This window comes from Leucopleurus acutus (genome assembly GCF_964270905.1).
Source record: "Leucopleurus acutus genome assembly, chromosome: 2".
Classification (NCBI taxonomy): domain Eukaryota; kingdom Metazoa; phylum Chordata; class Mammalia; order Artiodactyla; family Delphinidae; genus Leucopleurus; species Leucopleurus acutus.
In genome coordinates this window covers 55,375,803-55,393,664 of record NC_139143.1, presented here as the reverse complement: position 1 = coordinate 55,393,664, position 17,862 = coordinate 55,375,803, and the positions used below count along the sequence as shown (strand labels likewise).

The following is a 17,862-nucleotide window of genomic DNA, read 5'->3' as shown; positions in this document are numbered from 1 at the left end:
TGGAAAACTATTTTTATTTTATCTTCTTTCTTGAATATTTTCACTGGATATACAATTCTGAGGTGCCAGTTCTCTTTTCTTTCAGCACTTTAAAGATAACGTTCTGTTGTCTGATGCGAAGTCAGCAGTAATCAAATCATTTCCCTCTATATGTAATGTTTTCTTTGGTTGCTTTCATTTTTTTTATCTTTGGTTTCTAGCAGTTTCACTGTGATATAACTATGCATGGTTTTATTTGTACTTATCCTGCTTGGGGTTTGCTGAAATTCTTGAATATGTAAATTTATGTCTTTCACCCAATTTGGGAAGCTTTGGGCTATTATTAAAAAAAATTTTTTTTCTGCCTCATTTTTTGGTCTTCTTTTTCTGGGACGCTTATGTTACGTGTATGTTAAACTTGCCGATATTATCCCAAAGGTCCTGGAGGCTCTCTTCTTTTTCTCCCCTCTCTACTCTTCAGATTAGATGATTTCATATATATATGTATGTTCAGTATATGTTGAATATAATCAGTGTATTCAGGTTCACTGATTGCTTTCTCAGTTCCATTTTGCTGTTAAGTCCATCAGTGATTTTTTTTTCAGATGTTTTTTTCATTTGTAGAATTATCACTTTTTTTAACAGACTTCATTTTTCTGATAGCATTTCTTACCTTTTCATTTATTATAAGCATATGTTCATAATATGACTGTGAATTTCCTTTATGTCACTGACCATAGTTATAATAGCTGCTTTAAAATCCTTGACTGCTAATTCTAACATCAGGCCATCTCAGCTTGGGCTCTGTTGATTGTGCTTTCTCTTGAGATTTCTCCTCTTTGTATGTCAAGTAATTTTGGATTATATCCTGGGCATTGTGAATACTATGCTGTGGAGACTCTAAATAATGTTATTCCTCCAAAGAGTATTTATTTTGTTATTGTGTTGTTAAGCAATTAATTTAGTTGGACCCAAACTGCAAACACTATCTTTTGAGTGATAGCTCAAATCTCACTTCAGTTTTCTGATCCTATGCTAGGAGGCTTGGAGTCTTTCCTGTATATATGTAGTTCAGGGGTTAGCCAGAGATTTGGGGAGAGTTTATACACAAAATTTGAGATTGCTCCTTTCCTTTCCAAGATTCCTTTCACACTTTTTAGCAGCTTTGGTTTCCCCAAATTCTTACCCTCTGATATGTCAGGCCAGGAAGACTGGGTTTTCTGTTGAGTTTTAGCTGCCTCACATGGTCTTCCCTAGAGCTAAAAGGCATAATAAACAGGAATTATACCCTTGCTATTTCTTGCTTTCTCATTTCAAGTTCCTTCCAGAATCTGCCAGCTTTTGTTTATTTTTTAGTGCCTGTGTATAGTTGAGGGGGTTTTAGGGGTGTTTTAGTTCTTGTTTTTATTTTCCTAGAGCTCATGTTATCTGCAGGAGTCAGTCTAGTAGAAGCTTACTTGGGCATACCATAAACAATATCCTACTTTCAGTTTTTTCTTGTTAGCATTTTAGCACATTCAGATTTTTCCCATTAAATGCTCTGAATATGCATTTTCTGCTTTCTCCCTCACCTCTTCCAGCTACACTGGCCTTCTTGCAGTTCCTCAAATATGCTGGCATCTTTTCCACCTCAAGACTTTCGTACTTAACTATTCCTTCTGCCTGTAGTGCTCTTCCTCAGCCATCCTGTTTAAAATTGCAAATCTGCTGTTACACTGGTACTTCTTATTTCCTTTCACTGTTACATTTTTCTTCATAGCACTTACTAACTTATAGCCTGCTGCTTCTCAACTGGAAGTCATCTTGTCCCACAGGGATGTTTGGCAATTTGTGGAGACATTTTTGTTGTTACAACTGGAAGGGAGTGGTGGTGACACTGACATCTAGTAGGTGGAGGCCAGGGGTGCTGCCAAATATCCTACAATGCACAGGACAGCATCCTACAACAAAGAATTATCCAGCCCAAAATGTCAGTTATACTAAGATTGAAAAACCCGCTTCTAACCTAGTTTTTCCCCCTAGATCGTCATATTAGAATTAAATTCATGAGAGCAGAGGATTTTTTTGTCTGTTTTTAGTTCATTGCTGTGTCTCTAGCATCTAGAATAGTTCCTGGCCCATATAGCAGGCATTTAATATTTTTTGGTTAGATGAATGAATGAATGGTGAATGGATGAATTTGGAAAAATATTATATCACAAGCCAGTCTTTACTTTTAGATACCATCTTTATTTCACCTCCCCATCCCTGCCAAACCCTGTTTGTGTCACTTCACTTGCGTTTTCACTCAACAGAATGCACTTGCCAAAAATGACCTGTTTCTAAATGCAAAGGATACTTAAATTTTTTTTATTTTTTGCGGTATGCGGGCCTCTCACTGTTGTGGCCTCTCCTGTTGCGGAGCACAGGCTCCGGACGCGCAGGCTCAGCGGCCATGGCTCACGGGCCTAGCCACTCCGCGGCATGTGGGATCTTCCTGGACCGGGGCAAGAACCCGTGTCCCCTGCATCGTGAGGCAGGCTCTCAACCACTGCACCACCAGGGAAGCCCTACTTAAATTTTTTATTGTGGAAAGTGTCAAATGTGTATCAAAGCAAGTATAGGAATGATATGAACCCCTATGTTCCCATAATCCAGTTGCAGCTTTTTTCAGCATGGCCAATCATGATTCATCTCTATAATTTCTATCTATATTTTTCCTTCTGGATTATTTTGTAGCAAATCCCAAACATCCTGTGATTCATCTGTTACTGTTTCAGTTTGTATCCCTAAAAGATAATCCTTTAAAAAACATAGCAATTCCATTATCAAACCTAAAAAAAAAAAAAATTGAATAGTTTCTTAATATTCCCAAATACCCTCAGTATTCAGATTTTCCTTGTTTCATAAATCCATTTTAATCCATTTTTAATAGGTTATTTAAATCATGCTCCAAACGATGTCCATATACTACAATTGATTGATATCTAGTCTTTTAATCATTAGATTCTCTCTCCTTCTTCCTTTGTCTCTAATTTTTCTTTGGAATTTGTTGTTGAAGAAAGCATGTTATTTATTCTTTAGTTTCCCACAGTTCAGATTTTGCAGCTATATCCCTCTGGTATCATAAAACATGTTTCTCTGTTCCTCTATTTCCCATATTTAGTGGTTAGATTAGAGACTTGATCAGATTCAGATTTGTTTGGGGTAGAGGGGCAGGAGCAAGAAATTTCCAAAGGTGATGGTCTGTACTTCATCAGGAGGAGGTGCATGATGTGACGCTAGCAGCCATTGATATCACCGTGTAGATTTATTTCATTAGCACATTCCTTTGATTTCTGGCTGGAATACTTTTATAACAAGAAACCGCCTTAAAAAGCAAAAACAGAACCTCTCCTTATCAATAATTTAGTCACTCTGAGATATAATTTATACAGAAAAAGCAAGATAAATGTTTTGATTCTTTCCCTTTAACAATTAAAAGAGGGCTTCCCTGGTGGCGCAGTGGTTTAGAGTCTGCCTGCCAATGCAGGGGACACAGGTTCGTGCCCCAGTCCAGGAAGATCCCACATGCCGCGGAGCGGCTGGGCCTGCGCATCCGGAGCCTGTGCTCCGCAACGGGAGAGGCCACAACAGTGAGAGGCCGGCGTACCGCCAAAAAAAAAAAAAAAAAAAAGCAATTAAAAGAAATAAGTTTGTCCCTAGCGTCTTCCAAAGGTTACCAGCTAGGTTTTTTCCCACAATTATTATGAACTCATTGATTCAAATATATAACATTTTAATCCATTATTTTTATTGTTGATGTTTATTTTAAGTTGTCCCATTTTGGACCAGTAGGACCCTCTTCACATTGATTTCTAAGTTCATTTAACCTTAGTCTTTGATCACTTTCATGCTTTGTGGCATACCATATGTTTGGCTCAACTTGAATTTTCCTATCTCAGATCTGGAATCAGCCATTTCTTAAGATCCCTGGTTCTTTTCACTGGGGGTTGATTTTTAGAGGCCACAAACTGAGTGCCAAGAAGTTACTACTAAATTGGTCATTGTTTTAGCTTTTTCAGTGTACACAGCTTGGGAAAAATTTTTCCAAGACAAGATATATTTTGAGTTCAACCTGATGCTTCCAGTTTAAATTCAGAATTGCAGGGCTTTTGCTTAACTTCAGTGTAGATCTGTATGTCCATTTTCCCCCAATCCAAAAACCATGGTTCCTTGCAGTGCCCCAACATAATTACTCTGTTGCTTTATTCAATATACATGTACAACAGTCTCCACTGTAAATTCCACTGCTACCACCAATAATATGATTACTGAAAAGTTTAACATTTTTTGCAATTTTTTTCATATTTAGGGTGTATCTTACTATAGACATACAAATTACTGCACTTTAAAGTTTGAAATAATTCCTGTTCGTGATCATACTCTCAGCTCTATACTCAGGTTCATCTGTTTCATTTTGCTTTTGATTTTTAGGGATCACCTTTTTAAAATTGGAGAACTGAATTAAATAGTTACATAGTTTTGATGTTAAATTAACAAAAGAAGTATATTTAGAAAAGTCTGGCTTCTGTTCCTGCCTCCTCCATCCTTTTTCCTGTCTTCCAGTTTTTTGTTTTTGATATATAGTTTTGGGTCGACCTTTTTCTAATTATAAACAAAAAAAAGAAAAAAATGTATATGTATTACTATCCCTTATCCCAACTCTTTCTTAAATTAACACTATCTTATTGTGTACACTTTTCTTTTTCTTTACCTACGTGTTTTTCACTTCCATAGTACCATAGTTATTCAACTAGCCTCTATTGATAGAGTTTTGTACTATCTTTTTACTGTTACTTACAATGCTGACATGAATAGCCTATAGATTATGTGCATGTATGCATATGAATTTTTGTATTTTTGCTAATCTGTCTGTGGGACAGATTCCTTGAAATGGGATTGCTGGGTCAAAAGATATATGCCCATGTGATTTTGCAAACTATTACAGTTTTCTCTCTCCATAGGATAGGAATTGTATTTTGCAATTTTCACCATTTCAGTCATTTCCAGTGGTTCTCAATAGGGGCAGCTGCCCCCCACCGGGGTGGGGTGTCAGTGGCAATATATAGGTAACATTTTTGACCAAGGGGGCAGGGGTGGGCTGCTACTGGCATCTAGTGGGTAGAGGCCAGGGACAGTCCACCACAACAAAGAATTAACTGTCCAAAATGTCAGTAGTGTCAGGGTAGAGAAACCTCAGTCTACTACCTCACCGCTGCTCTATTTTTGTCAGTCTGTGGTAGATATCTCAGTATACCTTTAATTTGCCTTCCTTTTATTTTGAGCGAAGTTGAAGATCTTTTGGCATTTAAGGGCCATTTGCATTTCTTTTTCAATGAACTTGTTCATATATTTTACTCATTTTTCTGTAATTTTTTAAGTTATTTGCATATTAGCAATAGTAATCCTTTATCTGTGATATGTTACAAATATTTTTTTTTCCAGTTTGTCCTTTATATCTTTGTTTTTGCGTGTGGTATTTTCTGCCATACCAAAAAAAGATGTTCTTAATGTAAACTGAATACTCCCCCACCCCTCCCTTTTTTTTTACCTAATCGGTGTTCAGCTTTGTTTTTCACATCCTCCATCTCAACACACTCTTCCTTTGCCTTCTCTATTACCCCGTCTTCGTGATTTTCTTCCTGTCTCTCTGACTGCTCCTTAATTTTGTGTTCTATCACTCCCTCACTTAGTAGGGTATGGTCCTATACCCTTAAGTATTCCATACCATAGTTATCCCATCCTTTGTTCATAGTACTCTGTAAGCTTTGCATTCTATCAGGTATTGGTACTTGAATCTTTTTTGTAATGAATGCATCAATCCTTAACTTTTACTTAGACTAAACCATAATTAATCTTTTGATATCATTTGACATGGAGCTTATATTTCTTCATCTTGAACAAAACCGTTCACCTCAATAGATCAACTTTAAACAAACAGGCATTCCCCAAAAAAGTGACCACAGTGAGAATTTATGAAACTTCCCTGTACAACTTGTCTCTTTTCCTAAACTTGAATTTTTGAATTATGTACAGTGAACAGTTTTTCTGGCCTTGCTTCCTTCTATTAGATGAAAATCTTTTTGGTTTTTGATGGGGATTTTGTTTGATTTATTCATAGGAACAGTATGCCCTCTGAAAAAATGAACCTATTTTGTCACCTGTGTTGGGCGGGGGGTTGGTCACATCAGTCTGTAGGTGAGTCTACGTCGAATACTGTGTTGAATTCTTAATGTAATATTGCAAGATTATCAGAATGCTTGAACCATTGTACATTTCACTGTATCACCTATATCAACAGATTTAGTAGTTTTGGTAGTCTTTTAAAAAATTATTTAATTTAAGAGATAAAAAGTGATAGTGTTCTAATTTGTGTTTCTTTCGTTATTAATAAGTAGACCATTTGTTCTAAATGTTAATTATTTCTAACTTCCTTCTTTGAATTGTCTATTTGCTTATCTATTGGTAGTTCATGTTTTACTATTAGTTCTCGATTTAAAAAAATAACATTTTTTTACAGTGTTTAATACATGTTCATTGCAGAAATTTTAGAAAACATAAAGATTATTAAAAAGACAACATAAATAAACCATAGTATTGCCAGTGTCGCTAAAATCTTTATTTTTATTTAGATATTTAAATGTGTATTTTAACATGATAGGATACAAATTGCGTATACTATTTTATAACCTTGTTTTTTCGCTTATCTTAATATAATAAACATTTTCTCATGTCATTAAACCTTCCTTAGGGCAGAGCCAAGTTTGTGCATGATGATACGCCTTTTAATACCCCTTTCTGCATCTTAATCTTAATAGATCAGTAAATGTAAAAAAAAATCCTTCCTGTCTTAGTGCTGCTATAACAAAGTACCATAGACTGAGTGGCTTATAAAGGTTCTGTCTGATTCAGTGTCTGGTGAAAGAGCTCTCTGCTTTGCTTTTTTTATTTTTTTTTTAGTAAGGGCACTGTACCCTTTCAGGTGGGCTCCACTCTCATGGCCTTATCACCTCCCATAGACCCTGACTTCTGGTACTATCACATTGGATCTTAGGATTTCAATATATGAATTTTGGGGAGACACAGGCATTTAATCCATAATACTCCCCATCACTGGAAAGTAGGAGGTTGTCCCACTAACAAAACCTCAATCTTGAAGAAATTTTTTCTTAAGTTGATGTAGATAGAGAGTGAGGTAGAATGGAATTGTGGCCCTGGAGTGGCAAGGTGGTGGAAAGAGGAAAGGCAAGTAAACATTGTGGCACCAGTGCTGCTCACTGGTTTTTTGCTGGGACCTGGCTATTAATGGTGTCCCAGGAGTAGGCTGTACTTTGCCTCAAGCCCTGTGCTATCTGTGTAAAGAAATCTTTCAGTCAACAAGATTGAAAATAAAGACATAAATAAAGCTGTACCAGGCAGATGAAGTACAAAATAAAGTAGGAGTAGCAATATTAATATCAGAGCAAACTTTAAGGAAGGAAGCAGCAAAGACAACAAAGACAAAGAAACATCAATTCACAGTGTATCAGTCGGTCTAGCATTAGAAATACTAATGTTTGTATTGGCAAAACCAAGATGGTAATGGGAGACAGTGGCAAAGGGACCAAAAAATTCCAAACACTTGGAAATTTGAATTCTTAGTTCTAAGTGAAAATTTAAAATTACAATTACAGACTGTTTAGATAACATTTTCTATCAAAACTCTGGAGTGCCAGAGGAATATTCTATTCAAAGGAACATCATCGAATGCTTTTATTTTTGTACAAGGAATAGTTTTTTAAATGAATGGGCTAATAAGTTTCAATTCAGGAAGATACACCAGATAAAACAGGAAGAAATTAATAAAGGCAAAATCAGAAATTGCTGGATTAGAAAGGAAAAAAGTATCAATAAAAGTGATAAAAATTTTTGATGTTCTTTGTAAAAGATAAATAGTCCATCCCAAGTCTAATTAAGAAAAAAGTAACTAGATTCACAGTCCTTTATCAAAAACTCACGTGGTTAGATGGGTTTGAGAATGCAGCATGTTTCGTATTTGAGAAAAGTAATTTGTTGCACATACCATATTTTATGACACCTCTAGCAGCTCTGAGTCAGAACTCTGTAATCCGACTTTTTTACTATATCACATTGATGAGTCTAGAAGAAATATCTACTCAGTGATCAACTTAATAGAGGTTTTAAAAAACATATGTGATGGGATTAAGTGCTTATTACCAATAAGGTACTTAGGAAATGGAGTAGAGAAATACTTCCTAGACATGCTAAGAGGTATCATCTAAAAATAATAGTGAACACTGTATTAAAAAAGTGCTGCTCAAAGTGTTTGTTACAGTTTGTGAGGAGGTAAATACAGAAATGAGTAAGAATTTAGAAATACTTAATGATATTTTGACAGTAAACTTGTGTTTGTTGAATCTAATAATTAGAAAACTTGGGCTTGTATTTTATGTTTTTCTATTTCATATTTCTAGGAATTTATTTTTGGTATATTTTACAAAAATATTGTTCCCAGTGGATTAGGGGAAAAAACTCAAAGCCAGTTCTTCATTGCGGATAGTTGGAGATGCCCTGCTCTAGGGGAACTTCTGTAAAGTTAAAACAAGACCAAGGTGTCCACTGTCACCACCATTACTCAGTGTAATGCAGTAAATAAAAAGGAATATGTAGAAAGAAATGAGGTGTAAATATTATAAAGAATCTAATTGGACACATATCTTACTATAATAGTAAAAATTATAAAGAACTTGTGCATATGTAGTTTGTAGGACCTGTAAGAACAGTGCAATGGACTTTCACTGAAGGATAGCATCAAGAACTCGTAAGAGTCTGAGATTTTACCATACTTGCAAGCTAACAGTTCAGACTGCCACAGTTTCATAGATACTGACAGAAGACACAAGACTTCTGAGTCAGAGACAAAGGATGTTACTCATGGGATAGTAGGCACCATACTCTTCATGTTTGCCTCAGTTCCCCCTTGTCCCTGAACCCCTTGGGGGACGGTGTGGAGTAGGTCCAGGTGGATGCTGAGGACACAGTGGGTCTGTATCACAGCTGAGGCACCTGAGCTTAAGGAAAGCCCCCAGTGTTGGGGGGCTGCTGGCAAACCTGCCGGCTATCTTCATCATACTTGTTAGGAAACAAACCTGCCTCCTACCCTGGAGGAAGATATTGTCTTCATCTTGCAAGTTTATTTGCTCTCCAAGCATCCTTGAAAAAATGTTTAAATAAAACTTGAAAAAGCTTGAGATATCTGTGGGGAATTGTCTCAGCAGATAGAAAAGTGATGAAATGTAGAGCCACATATTTGGGCGCGCGTGTTACTGGAAGATGTCAGCCGGTGGGAGTGTTATTGTAAGACAGCAGCCAGCTCATTGTCAGGAAGTCCGTTCTCCCTGAGTAAGTTCTATAAATTTAACATAATATTTGGTAAAATAGATGAAAAGGGTAATTAGGAAAAATTATTGCTGAAGAATTTGAAGAAGTTAAAAGTATTAGCCATTCCTACTATATATTAATAAAGATTTTTAATTATTTTTAGTTTGCAGTAACTAAATTTGCACGATACTAGTTTCAAGATGGGGAGGGATGGTATATGCATACATGTGCCTATGTGTGTATGCAAATAACGTAGAACAGGTCTCAGGATAGGAAAGGCCATTTTACTGAGGTGTCACAGCAGAAACTAGATTTGACTGCGGAAACAAAAACAAAATAACGTTAAGCAGCGTTTAACAAAGATAAAAGGAAAAGGACAAATTATTTTGCAACGTGTATGACACAGTGAAATAGCACTGAAATATTAAATTCTTAGAAATTAGTGGGAATGATGAATTATCCAGATAGAGTAATGGGCAAATAAAATGTAAATGAAAATAACCGGTCACCATAACAACAAAACAAAACTAATACTGGTGAAGATGTAAGACGTATGCTGTAATTCCGAGGATTGGTGAGGCTGTGGGGAAGTAGGTTCTCATATAGAGTGCAAGCTTGGAAGTCAGCCTTTCTGTAGAGCGCTATGGTGCTTTTTTAAATCTTGATGCCTTTTAACCCAGGAAGTTCCCTTTCGTGAATTTTTCTCAAAAGAAATAAGCCAAAGTACAAAGAGTTTATGGCAATGCTGTTTTATGATTTAAGATTGGCTACAATCTGAATGTCTGCTAACATGGAGACTGTGATGTCTTAACAGTTCCTATTTTTCTTTTCTGGTAGTATTGTATTATACTTGACATACTGTGTATTTATTTGTTGTTTATTTAGCTCTGTAAGAATACAGAATTAGAATGTAGCTGTTTGAATATAGCTCTGTAACTACAGAACATCTGGTTGGTTCATTATTTTATCCTCAGTACCCATAATAATGTCTACCACGTAGACGTCTCTTAACAGATGCTTCTTGGAAGTTGAACATATTTATAAAGGTATTAAGTGGAGGGACTTCCCTGGTGGTCCAGTTGTTCAGAATCTGCCTTCCAATGCAGGGGATGCGAGTTCGATCCCTGGTCGGGGGGAACTAAGATCCCCCGTGCTGCGGGGCAGCTAAGCCCATGCATTCCACAACTACTGAGCATGCGTGCTCTAGAGCCCGAGCACCACAACTAGAGAGAAGCCCATGTGCCGCAACTGAGACCTGACACAGCCAAATAAATAAATAAATAGATATTTTATTAAAAAAAAGATATTAAGTGGAAAAGGTAAATTAACGATACAGCATAAACTTTTTGTGGAAAAAAGATCCCACTTTTTGTGGAAAAACTGTATTCATCTACATAATTATGTAATCTCCAGATGGAAAATTATGAATATTTTTACTGCCTGAAATGAGAGCATAACAGTTTTATAATACTGAAAAACAAAGATGTTAATATTATGAGGAAAGGAGGGGTGACACGTGGACCTCCTCTAAGAATAAAAGAATTTAATAGTCTCTGGAGGCGAAATTACTGACACTGCCTTGACTTTTCAAACTCTTGCAGGTAGCACCCCCTCCGCCCCCAATTACTGATGTACCTGACAGCACAGCAGATACTGGTGGAGGTTTACCAACAACCATGGGAGGACCTCTTCCTCCACATCTGGCTCTCAAGACAGGTAAGGGACTTGAATGTGTGCACATGACTGAGAGTAAGATACATGATCTTGCATGGTCATCATCTCTCTTTCTCACTTGGATAGATAGAAATAACTATAGTAAACTCATAATTTTCAGAGAACCTAAGAACTATATAATACCACCAGATTATTTAATCTCTTTTATAAATTGGTACAGCTCAATTCCTTGCTGTCTTTAGCTTTTACTAGTTTTTGATCCCTGGATAGATTTTGCACAGGCTAGAACATTTGGTTAAAGGGGTCTTATTTACTGCCCTTTCTTGTTTCTAACTTATTTCTACCAAATATATTGTAGGCTTGTTTGTTTGCCTTATGGATCCCAGTCATTGCTGAATTCTATATATACCAAAACTTTATTAGTGTGTCCGCTGTAAGGTAGATTAAGTGGAATATTTGTCAAATTGCCTAAGTCTCAGATCCAGTGTTTATGAAACAAGAATAGCAGTAGTACTTACTTATAAGATTATTATGAAGAGTAAACTTTTAAAAAGCATATAATAAACTTGATAGAGTTTCAGTCAATATTAACTGCTATTTTTAGTTATTCTGCTTTCTCGTCAAGATTCATCACTTTTGAACACCTTTTAGGCTTCTCCTTATTTCCGTCTCTAGCACTGGTAGTTAGCTTTCTTTCAGGATCATACTTAGCAAAGAAACCATTTTATCATTTAATCAGCTATTATTGGGTTGGCCAAAAAAGTGCCTTTGGTTTTTAAGTAAAAATAAAAGGCACATTTTTCATTTTCACCAAGAACTTTATTGAACAACGAACGTATCCACCCTTTTGTTCCACTACCTTCTACCATTTTTTAGGCAACTTCATAATTCCATCTTCCCAAAACTTTTTAGCTTTTTGAGCAAAAAACTGTTCTAGGTGCCTTTTACAGTCTTCCAGGGAATTGAAATTTTTTCCATTAAGAGAATTTTATAAAGAGCTAAATAAATGGAAATCTGAAGGTGCAATGTCTGGTGAATACGGTGGATGAATCGGAACTTCCCAGCCAAGCTGTAGCAGTTTTTGCCTGGTCATCAACGAAACATGTGGTCTTGCATTATCCTGGTGGAAGGTTATGCGTTTTCTGTTGACTAATTCCAGACGCTTTTCGTCGAGTGCTGCTTTCAGTTGGTCTAATTGGGAGCAATACTTGTTGCAATTAATGGTTTGGTTTTCTGGAAGGAGCTCATAATAGAGGACTTCCTTCCAGTCCCACCATATACACAACATCACCTTCTTTGGATGAAGACAGGCCTTTGTTGTGGTTGGTAGTGGTTCATTTCGCTTGCCCCATGATCTCTTCTGTTCCACATTATTGTACAGTACCCACTTCTCATCACCTGTCACAATTTGTTTTAAAAACGGAACATTTGGGGGCTTCCCTGGTGGCGCAGTGGTTGGGAGTCCGCCTGCCGATGCAGGGGACGCGGGTTCATGCCCCGGTCCGGGAAGATCCCACATGCCGCGGAGCGGCTGGGCTCGTGAGCCATGGCTGCTGAGCCAGCGATCCATAACGGGAGAGGCCACACAGTGAGAGAGGCCCGTGTGCCGCAAAAAAAAAAACAATGTTTGGGACTTCCCTGGTGGTACAGTGGTTAAGAACCCGCCTGCCAGTGCCGGGGACATGGGTTTGAGCCCTGGTCCAGGAAGATCCAACATGCCATGGAGCAACTAAGCCCATGCGCCACTACTGAGCCTGCACTCTAGAGCCCGCGAGCCACAACTACTGAAGCCCGTGCACCTAGAGCCCACACAGTGCAACTAAGAGTAGCCCCCGCTCACCACAACTACAGAAAGCAGCAACGAAGACCCAGTGCAGCCAAAAATAAATAAATAAAATAAATTTTAAAGTAATAATTAAAAAATAAATAAAAATGGAGCATTTTCATTATGTTTAAGTAGAGAATCACACGCAGGAAGTACGGTCAAGAAGCTTTTTCTGCTTAATTTACGTGGAACCCAAACATCAAAGTGATTAACATAACCAAGCTGGTGCAAATGATTTTCAGCAGTTGATTTGGATATTTTGAGCATGTCAGCTATTTCCCATGTGGTATAACATTGAATGTTCTCAATTAATGTCTCGATTTGATCTCTGTCAACTTCAACTGGTCTACCTGACCGTGGAGAAATCTCCAGCACGAAATTTCACAAACCGCTTCTGACACGTTCGATCAGTCACCGCACCTTTTCCATACACTGCACAAATCTTCTTTTGCATTTCAGTAGCGTTTTCACCTTTCTTGAAATAATAAAGCATAATATGCCGAAAATGTTGCTTTTTTTCCTTCCATCTTCAGTATTAAAATGGCTACATAGGGCTTCCCTGGTGGCGCAGTGGTTGAGAGTCCGCCTACCGATGCAGGGGACATGGGTTCGTGCCCCGGTCCAGGAGGATCCCACATGCTGCGGAGCGGCTGGGCCTGTGAGCCATGGCCACTGAGCCTGCGCTCCGCAACGGGAGAGGCCACAGCAGTGAGAGGCCCGCGTATCGCAAAAAAAAAAAAAAAAAAAAAGGCTACACAAAAATTCACCAATTTTGATAAGTCTTTTATTAAATGCTCGCTGATATGACAGCTGTCACATACAATCTAACAAAATTGTTTTAAATGAAGTTAAAGACAACTTTAAGTGCTCCTAGAGCCATCTTACAGGAAAAATCTGAATGAACCTTTTGGCCAACCTAATACATATGCAACAACTTAAAGCTACATTGATAACGTATGCTGGGTTATCAGTCACTTATGATCATTACTTGTAGCACCCCCCCTGTATACCATCTTTGGAATTAGCAATTTAGACCTGTATTCAGTCATGTAACACTTTTCAGGTAAGTCATAGAGGTTTCAGGCCCATTTCCAAATAACTGAAACGTTGGATTTCTAATAATGGAGTGCTAAAATCTAAATTAGGAGTATTTTTAAAAAATATTTAGGATCTTCATACAGTTTGATTTATCAAGGGAACAATCATTTTCTTCCCGTAATAGAAAATAATTCTGGAATTGGGGCCTCTGGCTATGGTGCTCCTGGGCCCACCTGGGATCGAGGAGCCAATTTGAAGGATTATTACTCAAGAAAAGAAGAACAAGAAGTACAAGCGGTAAGGCTGTAACCCTGTGTTACACCTCCTGGAATGTGATTTAGGACTTGGTTCATGGCAAGGTTTAAGATATTTGCAACTTAATAAGTTGGTGATTGTTTTAAGTAGTTATTTGAGACTGATTGTTCACCCAAAACACCATAAACCTAAGCTGCCTGTTAAATCTGGTCATTAGAATTGCCTGTGAAATAAAACAATTTTTCATGGTGTTAATAAAAGATCTCTTCATCTGCTTTGTAGGAAATGTAGGTGCCTCAGTAAACGTCCTTTCATGAGCACTCATGGTAAAGGCGTTTTCATAAGACAGAACACTTACTTTTCCACTTGATATATGTAAAGTGTTAAAACCAGCGTAAAAAATTTTGTCAAAGGTTTCTTTGGAACAGTTTAAATACAGTACATTAACTAATAGCTTGTTTATACAATAGGGCCATCACATGGAGTAAAAACTAAATTCTGGCTCAATTTTGACTAGGATTAGAAACTATTAAACAACTTTTGCATTATAAAGCATGGTACAAAAAAGTTATTTTTGTGCGTTAAGTGTACATAACTAAACTAAACTTAGTGGAGCCAAATTTAATTATCATTGATTCAACAGACCCTTGAATCCGAAGAAGTGGATTTAAATGCTGGGCTACATGGAAACTGGACCTTGGAAAATGCTAAGGCTCGTCTGAACCAATATTTCCAAAAAGAAAAGATCCAAGGAGAATATAAGTACACCCAAGTGGGTCCTGATCACAACAGGTTTGCTTGTTTCACTCTTTGCCTTCTGTAGTAAGTTAGGGTTTTGTATAGTCATTCTATTTTTGTACATGCTATCTGGTTCAGTTTGTGGATTAGCAGCAAATTGAGAAAAGATATGTTATTTTGCCCAAGAAAAATTGTTATTGATTTGTAATGTGCAGTTTACCATGGTTTTCACTTAGGAGTGTGATTTTAGCTGTGTAAGAAGTTATGCAAAAATCTGCTTTTTGTTTTGCTAGACTTTGAGGTTCTCGTATGAATCTGAGAGGCAAAACTCGTAGCCACAAGTAGTGGTTTGTCCATAATTGACTTAAAAATCAGCCAGAGGTAGTGAGTTTATTGTTCACTGTGGTATTAGAGGCAGTTATAATGTTTATTTCTTCAACGCATCAAGTTAGACACTTAAGTTTAGAGTGTTCAGAGGTAGATGGCATTGCATCTAGATCCAAAGTTCCCATCAGCTTGGAAAGTTGCCAGCTCTTCAGTCCTATTATTGAAGTTTTAAGGGCTTATTGTAAAGCTGAAGGAGAGCCTCAATCTTTGTATGTGAGTTAAATTAGCACACTTTTATTCTGTTAAATTTATAAAACTGAACATAAAGGGAGGAGGTTGTTCTAACAGTGACAGTATGTTTCTCAGCCTGCTTGCTGTTCTTCCTGAGAGCATTCCAGGGTGTAGTAATTATTACTCCCAGGAAGGCTCATATGGATTAGACTCTTCTGGGGGCACTATATTTTATTGGAAGGGAGGGAATGTTACAATGGAAATCTGGATGATTTAATTTGCTGTCCTTATATGAAATAAATTATTCAAAATACATCAAAAGTTTTTCCCTTGAAAATCAAAGGGTTCTTTGGTTGCATCTAGCAGCCCTAAAATAATTATAACTAACAAAAAACTTTGACACTGGTCAAAATGATGTTCAGAGCATGGTTCCCCCTGCTTCGCACTGTTTTGTTCAATCCTGAATTCTCAAATACTTAAATTTAACGTCAGACTTTTTTAAACCCTCAAAGATCATAAAGGAAAGATTCATTTGTTGATGATTTTTCAAAAAAATATTTTGTTTTTCTGCACTGATTGGGCTTAGTAGCAATTGGTGACTTTAAGAACAGTTAGATAATTTAAGTATGCCTCAAGCTTATTATAAACTTTTTTTTTTAAGTGTCTTATTGGCTTCTGATACAAAGTTGAAGAATTCAGGCTATGATGAGGAAGGCAGAGAAGTTGGGGGAGCTAGGACAGCATTGCTCTTTATATGTCCTTTATTTAAAGGCATAACAGACAGCAACACCAGAGGTCTGTGTTCATACACACATGTGCTGCTGCTTAGGCTGAACTAAGCAATCACATGGGAAACTATTGTAAACTGATTTCTGGTGTTGCTGTTCCCCCTAGGTGGAGGAGAATGAGATTGAGTGCTGACTTTAAGCCTGGCTGAGAAACATACTGGCATCGGTGTCATTAATGAAAGGGTGGATGTTGTTCCCTTGAAAGCCAGTGGCCTTTGACCCCTGAAGCCGCTGTGCCTGAAGGTCAGTTCACATGAGGTATAGGAAGGAATCTAACATTTATTTTTTTCTAAAGTCTCACCTAACCTTTTATTCACAGCACAAACTCAAGGTTAGAATGTACATGAGTAGTGGAAGGGATCAGAAAGCATAGATTTCAAAGGGCATTTTTGCCCTTGTTAAAACCTAAATTTATTCCCTAGAATCTGCTAGCAATTTTAGCTATAATTTTCAAAAATATTTTGTTCTCCAGGACCTGATTTAAATAAAGTGTGATGTAAGTAAGCTAAATTTTTTGTTATCAAGGGCTGCTTCCAACTGCAGGCAGATATCAGACCCCCCGCCTCAGGAACCACTGACATGTGCACAGTGGTTGTACACCCATGTGTATGTGTGCATACCTGCATATATTTAGCTTATCTTAGCAGATTGAAATCATTAGTGGGTGGCCCATGCAAAGGAATCTTAAAACAATCACAACTATAATTTAAGGGGTTTTAGGCCTATTTTATTTCTCGGCCTCAAGCTGAGTGGAAAATTCCTTTTCACTGAATGTATTCTAGCTATTCAGACTGCAACCTGTGAAATAAGAGTTAAAAGTAAGTAAATATAGAACCAAAAACCCTAACATTTTCTTTTCGTGAACAGTTGGTTCATCAACTTTGATTACAGCTGTCTCGTGCCATGTTGTGCATTATTTAAAGTTTATGTACTTCATTTGTTCTAGGATTGAACAGATATAAGTGTTTACAGTGGTTTTTTGCTTTGATTTGCCTAAGCAGTTGGAAAGCCTGCCTGATTGGGGAGTCCTGGATTTAATAATTTCTAAGAGTGAAATTTCTAACCTTGTTTATATATATTCTTACAGGAGCTTTATTGCAGAAATGACCATTTATATCAAGCAGCTGGGCAGAAGTAAGTGCTTCCCTGATACTCTGAGCCTTGTATAGTGGAGTAGTATTCGCTTTAAAGTCTTGAGCCACATATATGTAAGCTTTATTAATTTGATGGAGTCCATGATATAAGGTAGCATTTAGGGTATTTTAGAATATTAGAAGGCCCACTTTCCCATTTTTGCATGTGAAAAGAAAGATTGTGTTAGTTTGCATTTTAAAGGGTAAGAGGTGGTAGGCTACTGAAGAATCTGCCACTGTCAAAGAATTTTAAAATGTTTTTTTATCTTTCTACATAAAAGATATAATTCCTTTGGGTAAGGCTAGCTAGGTGACATTTAGAAAGGAGTTAATCAGATGACAGGATTGGAGGCCTAAAAGTGAATGTGAGCATTTATAAGAGTCACGGAGTCAAGAAGAAAAGGTGAGAAGTTTACCCTGAGGAAGCACTTAAGGAATAGGTTGGGGTTATTCATAAAGGAAGTAGAAAGGC

General features: G+C 37.2%; 1 protein-coding gene across 2 annotated transcripts in view; it reads left to right on the top strand.

Annotated features, from left to right (window-relative positions):
* DHX9 (DExH-box helicase 9) overlaps nt 1–17,862 on the top strand; it is a 54,409-nt gene that overhangs the window by 5,476 nt on the left and 31,071 nt on the right. For both annotated transcript variants that reach the window (XM_082833828.1, XM_082833829.1), the window contains exons 4-7: nt 10,983–11,097; nt 14,103–14,215; nt 14,817–14,965; nt 17,345–17,391. In XM_082833828.1, the coding sequence (XP_082689954.1) occupies nt 10,983–11,097; nt 14,103–14,215; nt 14,817–14,965; nt 17,345–17,391 (424 nt within the window). The remainder of the gene's footprint in view (nt 1–10,982; nt 11,098–14,102; nt 14,216–14,816; nt 14,966–17,344; nt 17,392–17,862) is intronic.